This window comes from Mycena indigotica (genome assembly GCF_014461135.1).
Source record: "Mycena indigotica strain 171206Taipei chromosome Unknown Mind.scaff0007, whole genome shotgun sequence".
NCBI classification, from domain to species: domain Eukaryota; kingdom Fungi; phylum Basidiomycota; class Agaricomycetes; order Agaricales; family Mycenaceae; genus Mycena; species Mycena indigotica.
This window is the reverse complement of record NW_023503006.1, coordinates 2,437,295-2,451,325: the sequence shown is the minus strand read 5'-3', so window position 1 is coordinate 2,451,325 and position 14,031 is coordinate 2,437,295. Positions and strand designations below refer to the sequence as shown.

The 14,031-nt window shown below is 48.9% G+C and overlaps 4 protein-coding genes across 4 annotated transcripts; 2 read left to right on the top strand and 2 right to left on the bottom strand.

Annotated features, from left to right (window-relative positions):
* Positions 1–251: 251 nt before the first annotated feature.
* MIND_00853200 (alpha-1,2-Mannosidase) lies at positions 252–2,637 on the bottom strand (the record flags this gene model as incomplete). The annotated part of the gene is made up of 19 exons (XM_037365195.1): positions 2,471–2,637; positions 2,396–2,423; positions 2,272–2,346; positions 2,205–2,222; positions 2,085–2,158; positions 1,905–2,034; positions 1,793–1,852; positions 1,607–1,742; positions 1,502–1,557; positions 1,357–1,452; positions 1,276–1,311; positions 1,161–1,231; positions 1,077–1,114; positions 967–1,031; positions 755–920; positions 520–703; positions 451–474; positions 360–403; positions 252–313 (listed from the first exon to the last, which is right to left on the bottom strand). The coding sequence occupies exons 1-19, from the start codon at positions 2,626–2,628 to the stop codon at positions 252–254; spliced, it is 1,521 nt and encodes a 506-aa protein (XP_037218437.1). The 5' UTR covers positions 2,629–2,637.
* A 480-nt stretch (positions 2,638–3,117) lies between these two features.
* MIND_00853100 (uncharacterized protein) lies at positions 3,118–4,564 on the top strand (the record flags this gene model as incomplete). The annotated part of the gene is made up of 10 exons (XM_037365194.1): positions 3,118–3,278; positions 3,326–3,344; positions 3,394–3,454; positions 3,507–3,566; positions 3,610–3,689; positions 3,741–3,755; positions 3,803–4,012; positions 4,062–4,141; positions 4,189–4,351; positions 4,403–4,564. The coding sequence occupies exons 1-10, from the start codon at positions 3,169–3,171 to the stop codon at positions 4,562–4,564; spliced, it is 960 nt and encodes a 319-aa protein (XP_037218436.1). The 5' UTR covers positions 3,118–3,168.
* A 162-nt stretch (positions 4,565–4,726) lies between these two features.
* Positions 4,727–10,045, bottom strand: MIND_00853000 (uncharacterized protein; the record flags this gene model as incomplete). Its single annotated transcript, XM_037365193.1, has 19 exons — positions 4,727–5,137; positions 5,186–5,299; positions 5,349–5,468; positions 5,515–6,138; positions 6,190–6,362; positions 6,410–6,580; positions 6,626–6,992; positions 7,040–7,374; positions 7,421–8,021; positions 8,070–8,445; positions 8,493–8,542; positions 8,599–8,661; positions 8,716–8,853; positions 9,077–9,141; positions 9,187–9,253; positions 9,299–9,355; positions 9,404–9,636; positions 9,687–9,729; positions 9,782–10,045. 19 exons carry the CDS (start codon positions 10,043–10,045, stop codon positions 4,727–4,729), a joined length of 4,272 nt encoding a protein of 1,423 aa, XP_037218435.1.
* Positions 10,046–10,099: 54 nt separating this feature from the next.
* Positions 10,100–13,821, top strand: MIND_00852900 (putative PRP2-RNA-dependent ATPase of DEAH box family; the record flags this gene model as incomplete). The annotated part of the gene is made up of 10 exons (XM_037365192.1): positions 10,100–10,144; positions 10,193–11,429; positions 11,478–11,923; positions 11,978–12,080; positions 12,129–12,262; positions 12,307–12,597; positions 12,650–13,027; positions 13,076–13,417; positions 13,472–13,623; positions 13,674–13,821. The coding sequence occupies 10 exons, from the start codon at positions 10,100–10,102 to the stop codon at positions 13,819–13,821; spliced, it is 3,276 nt and encodes a 1,091-aa protein (XP_037218434.1).
* Between the last annotated feature and the right edge of the window lie 210 nt (positions 13,822–14,031).

The following is a 14,031-nucleotide window of genomic DNA, read 5'->3' as shown; positions in this document are numbered from 1 at the left end:
AACCCCTTCTTAGCTCAGTTGGTAGAGCGCGTCACTAGTAGTCACGTCATGCTATGACGAGGTCAGTCGTTCAAGTCGGCTAGGAGGCATTACTTTTGCAGGTTTTTGACCTGGGGCCGTGCCACAAACTATTTTCCTCTCACGCGGGAGTAGACCCAAGGCAAGACTGTTCCTAACCTAATTTCCCAGGCACCAGAATTTTATATTAATGCTACATGTAATCCCAAATAAACAGATCTCTACTCGTACTATCAATCGTAGGAAGCAAGTGCTGGTGGGGCCTTGAGCGGATGACATTCAGTGTTGAATACATCTGTCATCAAGGTAAGGCACCTCCCATTACAAGAGATGTGGCTTACAGTCGTCTAAGCTGATATGCTTGGGATCATCAAAGGTTAGGTATCTGAGAGAGCCGTCAGTGCCGCAGGAGATAGCGCCTGGTAGGCTTACAAGTACTTCAGGGTCTCAGCAAACCTAGGATCGCGTCAAACGGGCTGATGAAAAGGGATATGCACATACCAGAAACTTTCTGTCTTATCACCATATCGGGCAGCGCCGTCCACATTGACATTCGTGATGTCCGAAAATCCTTGTCTGCCTGGGAGCTTTAGATGTTTCTTGAAAGACTTGATGGCTGCGGCAGCACGATCCAAGTATTTAGTGTCCCCCGTAACGCGCCAGCCGTGGAAATTAGATTCTAGAACTAAAGGGAGTCAGACAAATTAAATACCAAGTCCAAAAATGCGAATGTTACCTTCCGGTCTTAGGATGTACTTTGGGTCTGTTATGTAAAACCCATGCTTTTTCGAAAAATCGAGCTGGGACTCGGACACGTGCCCGCCGCCCGAGTACCCACCGTCAGAACTGACGAATGCAAACGACTCGGGACCTATTCCAGTCGAGGTGCTGTTGTAGGTATTCTGTTGCCATGAGCAAATCGGGATGTACACCAAGAAGTTGACGCACCCAACATCCATCGTTTAGCTTGGAGGCAAGCTCTATCAGTGTCTCGTTATTTAACAGTCGCCCGCCTGCATATAACTTAAGATGAGCGCAGATTTCAACGCTTAGCGTACCTAAAAGCCAGTTGCCCGCATGGAAACACGATAGGTGACTAAGAGATGCGATCAGGATTGGGAGACTGTAGAAAGCGAACGGACGAAGACACATGTCGAACCTCGCCTTGCTCGTCCATTTCACCGAGATACGCGCCGACACCGGTGATCGAATCCTAGAGAGATAAGCCAGTTAATGGTGAAGGGACAACGAGCGTACCCGGAGAAGTTTGCGAATCGAGGAATCGACGGCGGTCTGTTTCGAATCAGAGAATGTACGAGCTTGAACACAGACACACACTTTCCAAGTCTGGACAAATACTTTGTCTTTGGTATTGCTCAGCCTCGCATACTTGATTAAATATTCGAAGTATGAATCTGCTTCACCACCCCAAGTCTGTTTCGCGGCACTCAGTTTGTACTACCGAGAAGGAAAGGACACGGACCACATAACGGTTAGCAAACTTGCCCGATACCGGGTCTATCCTTTGAGGCGCCATGCCTTTATAGAATGAGCAGCCTAAAACTACGGTCCTGAAATTTCAGTATACCTGGTATTGGGCAACCCTCTTGCGTTGCTATATGGCGAGCAGCGCCAACGCCAAGTTTTGCATATGTTGAATTCTTGGTGTACTTGGATAGAACCTCCCACTCCAGGCTCAACGACCCCGCCTCCGCGATATTCGTCTGCGATACAATCAAAAAGCAGAAACTGGCAGTAACAACCGAACACCGACTGTTTCCCGTTTTGGGTTGTTGTCCGAGAAGCTTATGTGTCCGTAGGGAATGACATTTTGCTGTTCAATGCTCATGAGTCTCGGGTGAATCGTGGCAAACGCGCCAGCTGACCCCGACAAAGGCATACGCCAATTTGTCGGCAATATCTTGCGCTTTTCTTAATAAGACCGGATGCTTCTTATCGCTAAGCTCGTAGGCAGACAGAAGGCCGCCAACGTATCGAATTGTGGTCTCGAACACGCTGAAACCCGGTTGAATATAAGATCTGCAGAAAAAGTCATCGAGACACACCTGACCGTGCCCCACGATTTGGTGGAAGTGAAGTCGACGGAGCTGGCGTGAGCAACAGCCTCTTTGAAGTAATCCTTTTCACCAATGAGGTATCAAATAGTTGTAGTAGGGGGTAGGTACCGTGAGGCCCATAATAATCTAGGAGATTTAGAGTCGAACGGGGTAGAGTCGAATGTTACCAACGTACCATTGTGCTCATAGAGTCAACTACCGTTGCGCCCCATGCTGAAAACTCGTCCGAGGGCCTGCTGGTGACTGGTCGCTGAGTGGAGGGTCATTTACTACATGAATATCGGCGCCATAGAACTTGCCAGCTCATCGTGTCCAAAGGCGTGTCTCCTGCCCTGGGTCTCAAGCTGCAATATAACGAAAAGTAAAACACTCACCGATACGGTTCGTAACTATCCTTGAATATCTGCACGACCTCCTCACGAAACTGCTTGTACTCGTCGGGGACAGTCAGACCAGATTTTTGGACCGTCACACCAGGACGAGTAGGGGCACCGAATACTATTGGTAGGAACAGAAATTGCCAGACGTGCATCGAGTTAGCATCAAGGGAAGAAATGAGAGATGGGCCAAAAGTGCCGCAGTCGGCCAGTCAACTTCAAAAGTCTTGGCATTTTGATCCGGGATTTGACGCAGTTCGGATGCTTGGTGCCAGAAATCTGAAAGGTTGCAAATGTTTGCGCGGCGAGCTACTTTGGAGCTTGCACTGCAAGAAGGTAACAGCTGTAGTCTTATGTAATCCTAAGTAAACTATCTTCTCTCTGGATAGAACCGTTGCTCAGTGTTTAAATTCGTTATGGGTCATGGGTGCCTTCTGACCCCAACTTTTTTGTCGTTACCTTGGACCACTCTTGTCGCATATGACCTGCAGTTGGCCACTCGGATAAAGTCTCGTTTCCAACTTAAGTTGGAATTGAACTTTTAGTTTGCGTTGAGTGAATACAGTAATTCGTCCCCGACGATCGCCATCAAAAGTCGCGAGGAAATTGATCAACAGGCTGCGATCGCTATTAGGCTCGCTGTTTTGCTCTGCCTTATAGTTCCCGCATGGCTTCAAGCTGTTCCTCAGTACCTTATGCCCCACTATTCTCGACTCATAGTCCTCTCCGCTCTTTGCGCTACTGCTCTCGCCGTAGAGAATAGTACGACACATACTACGGACGCTGACCTTGGGCCCCGTGTCATGTTCGTTTGCACTTGTAATACCAGCTTTCATCTAATCACCTACTCAGCGGTGGTTATATCCCCAAGGTAATCGGCTTCCAATACCTACATCTTGACAACCTAACTGGGAACCTAGAAAGGACCTTCACTTGTTGCTCTTGTTCTCTATGGGATCTCTGCTTTGGTTCAATGGATTCGTAAGGCGCTTCTACTTGTGCTAGCTGATTGTCCTCAATTGGAGTTGTCTAGAGTACTTTACTGTGACACCGCGCCGACCGTTTATTCTATGGCTCACCTGCGGGATGACTGGTGGGTCAATCTCCGGATAACATGCATTGCCTCAGTTCCTCAGCCATGGCCCTTGGTTTCGTTCTTCGTATCATTTTTGCCAACGAGCCAAGCTCAATGGGACGGTACATTGCTATGGATTTAGTACGTGACCCCCTGATAATAGACCGCTTCATTTTTGCTGATCTTACACAGTTCATCCTGCTTTCAGTGAGCACAAACGGTCAATACTTTGACTCGGAACTGAAATTATCTAGCCATGTCTCTTCCTTGCGACCGACTACATGATTCTTTCCCATCTGGTTAGAATATTCGACGAAGAAATAGCAGAGAAATGCATGCTCATTCGCCCCACTCTGATCGTGCGGCTCTTCGTCTGGAGCGACGTATCGACGTTCCTTCTGCAAAGCACGGGCGGCGGACTGACCGCGATGAAAGACGTAAATTTGGCAAACATCGGCAACAAGGTGCTTACATGTCTCCCTCGCAGGACGCACTAATTCATGTCCCCCCCAGATCGCTGAAGTCGGCATCATCTTACAAGCAGTTTCATTTCTGCTCTTCACTATCGTTTTCGTCGTATTCGGTATAAGGATGTGAGAGGCAACCCAATCCCTTTGAACTAGTTACTCATTGCATGCAGTCAAAAGCACTTCCCCGAAGTCTGGCGTCCCCGAGTTCAAGAGCCCTTCCGTCTGTTCTCTCGTGAACCAATAGAAGACTGGCGAATTCTCTTCTACGTTACATCGTTGACTTGCATCGGCATCCTCATTCGCTCTGTTTTCCGCATAGTCGAATTTGTTGGTGTCAGTGTTCTGGGTTGGTTTTGAAAATCGTGGACTAAACAATGCTGGCAGGGTTATAACGGAATGGTTTTCACCCATGAAGGGTATTTCTACGTGCTCGATGCCCTGCCACTCTGGATCGCAATGACCCTCTACTGCTTTGTGTGGCCGATTCGTGTCTTCAACCACACACCCGTAGCTTCTTTCGAGCTGAAGAAATCTAGTCCGTATTAAATTTAGATGTGTCGGACAATAATGGGTATCTTAAAGAGTTTACACACTACCTACCATCCTCGAAGTCAATTGGTAGTGGAACGAGCAGGCTCAGCTTTCCTGGGTCTTGTATAAAGTATAACTACAGTGAATACTAACTTCTTATACTTGAGGTCCACCATGTCAACGTAACTTGGCAATCTTCTCTGCCGCAATGGCGGGCAGCTCCCAGCCATCGCTCCCGAAACGAGGTGTCACAACGAGATCACCATGAATGTTTTTCGTCGGTTTCGAAAAGGTACACATCCCGTTGGAAGGGGAAGAGAGCCATGCCGCATTGACGATGGTTACGCCTTTAACCCAAACGCGGCTTGTTCGCACTAATTCGCTGTAGACGATATATTCTGGCGCCTCCACCGTGGCAAGAACAGAGGAGGGGTGGATGAATACATCCTCAGTCACGCCCATGGCCTTATATGGAACGCCCTTCGATGTTTTGAACTTGATGCCGGACGGCGTTTTCTCCAGTCGGTCCTTCCGTATGGCGACTTGGTCAATGAACCCTGTAGTGACCAAACGACGCAACATCTTCAACTGGTAATGAATGAGCTAGAAATCAAGGAGTCGCAGCTTCCTCTGTACCTGGAGATCACTTGGCGGTGGTACTTTGAGGGCAAAACCAGCCTCCGCCCCAGGAAAATTAGCTTGCACGATGTTGCTTATTTGAGCACGGAGTTTATGAATCTCTTCCATAGCCTGGGCTTCCTGTTATATCGACAATATTGGATATAAGCGCAAAGTATACCTTGGGTCGCACAAAATGGGCAGAGCAGAATTGATATCCTCCACCCGCATATTCGTAGGCTCCAACGACTGACAGACTTCGGAATATGTCGCTCGTGAAATTTCCCAAAGAAGAATGAATCTACCGAGTTGTCAGGTAAGCTTTTGAGCAAATATCCCGGACGAACATGCTGCGTCTCATGGAAAGCCTTGCGTTGCCTCTTATGAGAGTCATCAGTTTCGTTTTTGGCTTCGTTTTCTTCTTCTACATCCTTCATATGAGCTTCTTCGTGGAGGAATGGGTCCCCGACCGACATGGCCGAAACGATAGATATGATATAAGGTAGACAGCCTTCCTGTTGACCACTGACGAGCATACGAGAATACCGTGGCGAAAGGGGAAAGAGTGACATCTGCCTTCCAATTTCGGTTATTTGACCGTCAACAGTCGCGTCCGCAACGGCGAGTAGTCCTTGATTGGATATCTTGGGCACGCTCAGTGCACCAAGGAAGCCCAAAACCTTCTCCGCCTTGTATAGTGCTGAGCGATCTGGGGGGGTTGGGAACGGAAAGTTCACAACCGCATCAATATGCATGCTCTTCATCTGAAGGACGATACCATCGATCGGCATACGTAAAATCTCGGGTTTTGCAAACTTGTCGAAGTGGTTTTCGAATAGAGCTGACGAGTACAGTCGATAACAGTGACCGGGACCGGTACGGCCGGCCCGACCGGCACGCTGAGCCGCAGAGGCCTTGGAAATCCATCCAACTTGGAAGGCTTGGATCCCATTGGCCGTATCATATCGACGCTGTACAGAGCGTCGTCAGAGGAGCGAACACACGAGTTGACGGTAATTTACCTCTTTGGCTCGACCGCAATCTACCACATAGCGAATGCCAGGTATCGTCAGTGATGTTTCTGCGACATTTGTCGATACAACCACGAGCCGGGTGCCCTCAGGAGGCGGCTTGAAGACTAACATTTGCTTTTCACTTGGAAGAAGCGAGTATAACGGTACAATATGCATCGGAACTAGTCTCAATTAATCGGTGAACTAGAAAATCAAGGTCGTGACATACCGTCAGCATCATCCGGATCAAGACCTAGTTCTTTGTCGAGTCGAATTTCGTCAGTTTCATCATCACTTTCCAAAGCATCAGGGTCCTCATCAGCCATCCCTTCGTCCACATCTGGCGCGAGGTGATCAGGCGGTTGGATGCCGAGCTCCAAGTCCTCCGCCTCGACATCCACTGCTCTCACGTTAGTAGTACTTCATCAAAAACATCACAACTCACCTTGAGATAATTGGATTCTGGTAGCCTCATCAGAGTGGTCACGTTCGGTAGATTGTTGTTGACGCCGTTTTTGTTCCAGAGCCTTGACACCAAACCTAGCCTCAAGTTTTCGACAAACCCCAGTAATTTCGTTCTGACCAGTGAGAAAAATGAGTATACCGCCTGGAGGTAGACGAGCGTGTATCTTGGTCGCTTTTTTAACCGCTTCGGTCACATAATCAGACGACGTTCGCCGACTGAAATGGACTGTCACGGGATGTTGACGAGCAGAAACGTTGATAACGGGTGGCGGAACGGGAAAAAGGGTCTTGTTTTCTGCAAAGTCACTAACACGAAGAGTCGCAGACATAATGATTAGGCGAAGGGGCTGAAAAAATTCTGTGAGAGATCACATGGCACAAACTGTGTACTAACTTTAACATTGGCGGTGCCGGCCTTCCACATATCCTCCCGCAACCTCAAGACACGAGATAAAACTCCTATGAGAATATCGGTATTCATGCTCCTCTCGTGGGCCTCGTCGATGATGATAACTGAGTATTTGGAGAGAAGAAAATCCGTTGCAAGTTCGCGGAGTAGGACCCCATCGGTCATGAACTTGATTGATGTCGAAGGAGAAACAGTTGCATCGTATCGAATCTGGTAGGAGACGCGGGAAGGTGGTAAGGCCAGTTCATGTGCAACTCGAGCAGCCATGGAAATAGCAGCAACGCGTCGAGGCTGTGTAATACCGATCATGCCAGGATTATCTACAATAAGGTTGAGAGCAAAAAAGACATCGCAAGCCAGCCTTACCGCTTCCAGGCGATCCAAAGCCTGCCTCGAAGAGAAATTGGGGCACCTGCGTTGTCTTGCCGCTCCCAGTTTCACCGCAAATGACAACTACTGGATTTAAACGTATAGCTTCCATGATTGGCTGTTCCTCAGTCACAATGGGGAGTAGCATTCGAGCTTCCATGACATCGGCAGGTCGGAAGACATCGACGGACTTGATTGAATCGGCAACTGAGGATTGCAGAACATGTTGTGCGAAAGGCGATGTTGGAGTTTTGAAATCAGCGCCTAGTGGCCCACGTTTGGTCTCCGTCCTTTGTCGTTTTCGGGGAGGAGGATAGGAGTGAGGGTTAGGTATTGGAGGGACATCCTGTGAAGGGACGTCAACCTGGGAGGGAGCCATATAGCTCTTCGTCATGCCCAATTGCTTCACTGCCCAATCCTTGAAATTCCGCTTTGGCGCGACCTGAGGCTCTTCTTCCGCCTCCATTTCACCGGCTGATTTCTCCTCGTCTTCGCCGTCAGAAGGATCGTTTGCCGAGTCTGAGCTGTCGAAAGAAGACGAGGAGGAGGCATCCGGAGTGGATACTGGTTGCTTTCTGCTCCAGCTTTTGAATGTATTCTTGAGCAAATTCAATAAGAGGAAACGAAATAAACGATCAATTCAAACCTTTTTCTGCGACCTCGGTATGACTTTGGGAGGAACCAGAGTCCCGTCAGGGTTTCGTTGAAGCGCACTGCCAATTACCGCAGAACCGATTGGGGTGGGGACAGATGCTGGCACAAATGAAGCACTAGCACTGGGTGACGTTGACGAAAAGTCTTCTTCTTCTTCCTCTGTTGGCTCATCGGAATCTGACTCGGGCCCAACAACGGTGAATGAATCATAGTTCCGTCTTCTCCTTCCAGTTTGTCCCTCCAATGCCCTTCGCACCTCCTGGTCTTCAGATTTGGAAAGCTGTTCGCTGTGGGTATGCGCTCTTCCAGTACCAAGAGTAGACGAAGATTGGAGTTGGATTGAGGTTGGCAGAGCTGCTTGAGCCTGTCTGCAACCTTATAAACACAAGATCCAAGCAAAACAAACGCAACGTACGCAAGTTTCTCAAAAATAAGCACGCGCTCCTCCTTCTTTAGCTTCTTTTCCTGGACCATCGTTCAGCACCACGAAGAATTGTGAACCAAAAGGTAGATCGACACACAATATACTTGTCCAGTCTCTTGCGCTTCTTGCTACTCCATTTCGTCTCGGATTGGGCGGCAAGCTATGCACTGTTGTCAAGGATTGGGACACAGTCAAACGAAGATTGATGACCCACTTCTTCCCTCAATTTTTCCCTTTTCTGAGCTAGTATGTCCTCCTTACTTCGTGGAACCACAATCTCAGCATTGCTGTCTTTGAGATCGTCGCTTTGGGTCTTGTTTCCTTTTCCCTTCTTCTTGGAGCCCGCAGTCGACTGGCGTGCTTTAGCGTTGAATTTCTCTCGCGGTTGGTGGCTCATGCCGAAAATTTTCGTGACGCGTGACACATCATTTAGATCATTCCCGAGATTAGATTAGATTCAGCCTCCTTCAAATTATTTGCACTTGACAAGCCTTACGGACGAGGAATTATACACCTTGCCAGTGATATAATACAGTGCCTGTACTACTGTTCTTCGAGACAATCTTCCTATTCACCAGAGCAATGAGGCATTTATTCACGCGGGCTTGAGAAAGATCAGGAGGCTTAATCAAGTCTGTTACTAACAGAGGTGTAAGAGGCAAAAGAACCTAAGGGGGTTGCCTACATTTGACTGTGTGGTCCAGGGCATCAAAAAACCCCTCGATGACAAGGTCCATATGTTTCCGAAGATTCTAGCGATAGTCAGGAATGCTATGTTACTGTGGCAAGAAGCACACCGGATCGCTGCCTCGAAACTCGAGTGGCAAACAAGCTATGACCTTTTCGATTTCGATCTAAACCTGGTGAGCAGTGACGATCTGAGTCAAGTATGTTCAACGCACCGCACGCTGTTTCTTCTCCTTCGCCGTTAACTTGGGCTTCCCGGGTTTCTTTTTCAGGATTGATTTAGACGCCCCAGAGGCATTAGTTGTTGTGTGCCCAGCATAGGTTGTATCCCCTCCCTCCGTGTTCTCCAGGGTCTTCGTCATTTCAGCTTCGCGTTCTCGCTCACGAGCGGCGGCGGCGGCCCGGGCTTTGGCCTGCATTTCTTCCATTGCCGCAATCGCTTTACGCTCTGATTGCCATTTGTTTGCATGGAATGAGTCCTGAAAGCATAAGGCGCACCAGCTCGGCGTTTAGCCAGCTCAAAGGAATTGCCCGATGGCGCCTATTCAGAATAATAGAAATATTGGAGGGAAGAGCGAGGTTGGCATACGCACTTGAACCCAGTCAATAGTAAGCGAGTTCATCTGCATAACATATAGCCAACTGGCGAATGATTCGTTGAAGGTCGCGAGGGATTCGCTTAGATTGTGCAACTGCTCAACATGATGTTGCAGTAGTTCGGTTTCGTCTGCAAGCTCGGAAATGGCAGCATCGAGAAATATTGTACCGGACCCGGTATCTGTGGGTTCAGCATTGGAGACGGCGAAAAGTGAGCTTTGCGAGACGCGTCGCAGTGGTGTTCGCGGTTGAGGAGGCATGTCACATGGTCACGTTTGTGTGACCCGCGTCACTCCCGCGTCGACTCAGCCTGAATGTCTGGTGAACTCGAGCGGTACATCAGCGATAATTCGCTGAGGGTAAGTAGATTGAGCGCCCAGAATAATTTTGTTCTGATGAATCTGCAGTTATTCGGTCTCTCTGACCGCAAAATTATTGACTATGTCATAGCTTCAGGCAAGTTATGCTTGCATTGGTCCATTTCACACCCTGACGATGTTATAGCGAAGTCGGCCAAAACCCCAGATGCCCTATTCTCTGCTCTCAATGCCTCTGGTCTCCCGGACACACCGGATGCCCACCAGTTCATCAACGAGGTGTTCAAGCAGGCCCCACGAAAACACAAGCACAAGCGGGACAGCGCACAGAAAAAGGCCGAGAAGGAGACTAAAGCGCTTCATTCGCAGAAGTTTGGGTTCCTGCTGGACGACGATGAAGCTGGACCAAGTGACATCATTCCATTGAAGGAGAAGCGAAGGGGGGACGAGAAACGGAAAGAACGGCATGGTAGGAAACGGGAACATGACGATAAAGAATGGGAGAGTGACGAAGAAGAAAAGGCAAGGAAACGGAGAAGGGCCGAGGAGCAAACTCGGGGAGATGATGTTGACGAGCACATGGAAGAGGTGGAAGATGAAGTGACGAAGAGAGAGCGAGAGCGAATAGAGGACATTCGTGACAGAGATGCTTTCGCCGAACGGGTCAGAGAGCGGGACAAGGAAAAGACGAAGAAGATTGTTGAAGATCGGTCGTCAAAAGACAAAGGAGCCGCGGCAGAGGCAGCACAGAGGCGACTATTGGCCGACGATTCCGTGGCAAGGACAGCTGCTATGCCTTCACTGCGGTTACACTCCCGTCAAGAGTATCTTACCAAACGAGAACTTCAACAAATTGAGCTCTTACGGAAGGAGATTGCTGACGACGAAGCACTCTTTAGCGGGATGAAAATATCGAAGCGTGAACGGCGTGAACTTGAACACAAGAAGGAGTTGCTTCAGCTTGTCGAGCAGCGGATGAAAATCAACGACAAATACGACGGCTATATGCTCCCCGAAGATTACATCACCGAGCAGGGCAAGATCGACAAGAAGAAGAAGGAAAATGCTCTTTACCAACGCTACGAAGAGGCAAAACCCAAGGACGACCAATTTGTCACAGACGTGGACCAGTGGGAGGCGAGTCAAACACGACATAGTACATTCAAGACCGGGGCTCTGGACAAGGAAGAGATCCATGATGATTATGAGTATGTGTTTGACGAAAGTCAAACGATCAAGTTCGTTATGGACTCATCCATGCCCGGCACACGAATGACAGCGGCCGAGAAACTGCTGCAGGATCAAATTGACGCGGCGGAAAAGCGAGGTGAGTCTCCTTTACTCGAATAGCAGACCTTCACTGAGCGATTGACAGCGAAAACGATTGAAGAGACGCGCAAAAACTTGCCCATTTATGGATATAAGGAGCAGCTCATCGAGGCCGTCAAAGAACACCAAGTGCTCATTGTTGTTGCCGAAACTGGTTCTGGCAAGACAACTCAACTGCCCCAGTACCTTCATGAGGCAGGTTACACTCAAGGCGGACTCAAGATTGGCTGCACACAACCACGGCGAGTCGCTGCCATGTCCGTCGCTGCCCGTGTTGCGGAGGAAATGGGTACAAAAGTCGGGTATGAAGTTGGTTATTCGATCCGTTTCGAAGATTGCACTAGCGACAAAACAGTGCTCAAGTACATGACCGATGGGATGCTGTTGCGCGAGTTCCTCACGGAGCCGGATTTGGCCGGGTACTCGGCTCTCATTATCGACGAGGCGCATGAAAGGACTCTGAGTACGGATATTCTTTTTGCTCTTGTGAAGGTTCGTTGCCGCACTCATGTCGCCCCAGTTAGATTGTTGATCCGCGGCGTTTAGGACATTGCGCGTTTTCGGCCAGAGCTACGACTGCTCATCTCGAGTGCTACCCTTGACGCTGAAAAGTTCAGCGAGTACTTTGACAATGCTCCCACGTTTTACGGTTTGTTCTCTCCATTTTATTCCCGTCCTAACTGAGATTTTTATGTAGTTCCCGGTCGCCAATTCGCCGTCGATATCCATTATACCCCACAACCCGAAGCTAACTACCTCCATGCCGCTATCACAACTGTCTTCCAAATCCACACCACTCAGCCTAAAGGGGATATCCTTGTTTTCCTTACTGTGCGTTGTTCTCTGCATGTCATCTCTAACTTACCGTTATCAAGGGTCAAGAGGAAATTGAGGCTTGCCATGAAAATCTACAAGAGACGTCACGAGCATTAGGCAACAAGATTGCGGAACTAATTGTTTGTCCCATCTATGCCAACCTGCCGAGCGACATGCAAGCCAAAATCTTCGAACCAACACCTGAAGGGGCGCGAAAGGTTGTTTTGGCAACCAATATCGCAGAGACCTCGATCACTATTGACGGTGTCGTCTTTGTTATCGACCCAGGATTTGTAAAGCAAAATTCGTATAACCCGCGAACGGGGATGTCTTCTTTGGTTGTCGTTCCAGTAAGTTGATCTATGCTTTGCTCGTCGAGGCTCTTGCTAATTCTTGTCACAGTGTTCTCGCGCCTCTGCCAATCAAAGAGCAGGTCGAGCAGGCCGTGTGGGTCCCGGGAAGGCCTTCCGACTTTACACTAAATGGGCATTCGCGAATGAATTGGAGTCCAATACCATTCCTGAGATCCAGCGCACCAATTTAGGCATGACCGTTCTGATGTTGAAATCTCTTGGTATCAACGACTTGATTGGTTTCGAGTTTCTCGATCCGCCTCCGGGAGAAACCCTCATGCGGGCGCTCGAACTCCTTTACGCGTTGGGGGCGCTAAATGACCGTGGCGAGCTGACGAAGCTAGGACGAAGGATGGCTGAGTTCCCTGTCGACCCTATGTTATCCAAGGCGATCATATCGAGTGAAGACTACTCTTGTACTGATGAGGTACTGTATTCTTCGTTTTCGCAAATACCACAACTGATGTATCTTCAGGTCTTGACCATAATATCTATGCTTTCGGAATCGGGATCTCTATTCTATCGACCGAAAGACAAGAAACTACATGCTGACCAAGCACGTCAAAATTTTGTTCGACCAGGCGGAGACCACTTTACTTTACTCAATGTCTGGGAGCAATGGGCGGAGACCAACTACTCGCAACAATTCTGTTATGAGCAATTCCTCCAGTTCAAGAGCCTAAGCCGCGCACGGGATATAAGAGACCAGTTGGCAGGGTTGTGCGAACGCGTCGAAGTTGTTGTCCAGTCAAATCCTAACTCGAACGACATCACACCAGTTCAGAAGGCCCTGACCTCGGGGTACTTCTACAACACGGTATGGCTGTCAATTTATATCTCTCCTCGACCCTCTGCTGACGGTTTTCCATAGGCGCAATTACAAAAGAGTGGTGACTCGTACCGCACGCTGAAGACGAATCATACCGTCTACATCCACCCGTCATCCAGTCTCTTTCAGTTCCAGCCACCAGTTAAGACTGTGCTCTACTATGAGCTAGTAATGACCTCCAAGTCTTATATGCGGTATGTTTGTTCATTTTTGTGCTTTATGAAGCGCTGATTGTAGTTCCAAGGCAAGTCATGGAGATCAAGCCCCAGTGGCTGCTCGAAGTTGCCCCGCACTACTTCAAACCTGCTGATTTAGAACAGCTAGCGACGGGAGATAAGAAGATGCCAAATGCGAAAGCAGTTGGATCGGCTGGTGCTGCGACGGCCACATAAGGCTTCGTCGTCCCTTGTTCGATTGAGAAAGCCATATGAATTCCTGGCTTGCGATCAGTTGTATCTACGTTATGGTACTTGACAGAATCGCCGCTGTGGCTTGGACTAGCCTCTTTGATAGGCTGGCGGCATCCTTGTAGTAAGTAGTCTTAGCGCCATTGCTAACTGAAGATGTTGCACCAGATAGCCGATCCAAACGATAACTTTAAA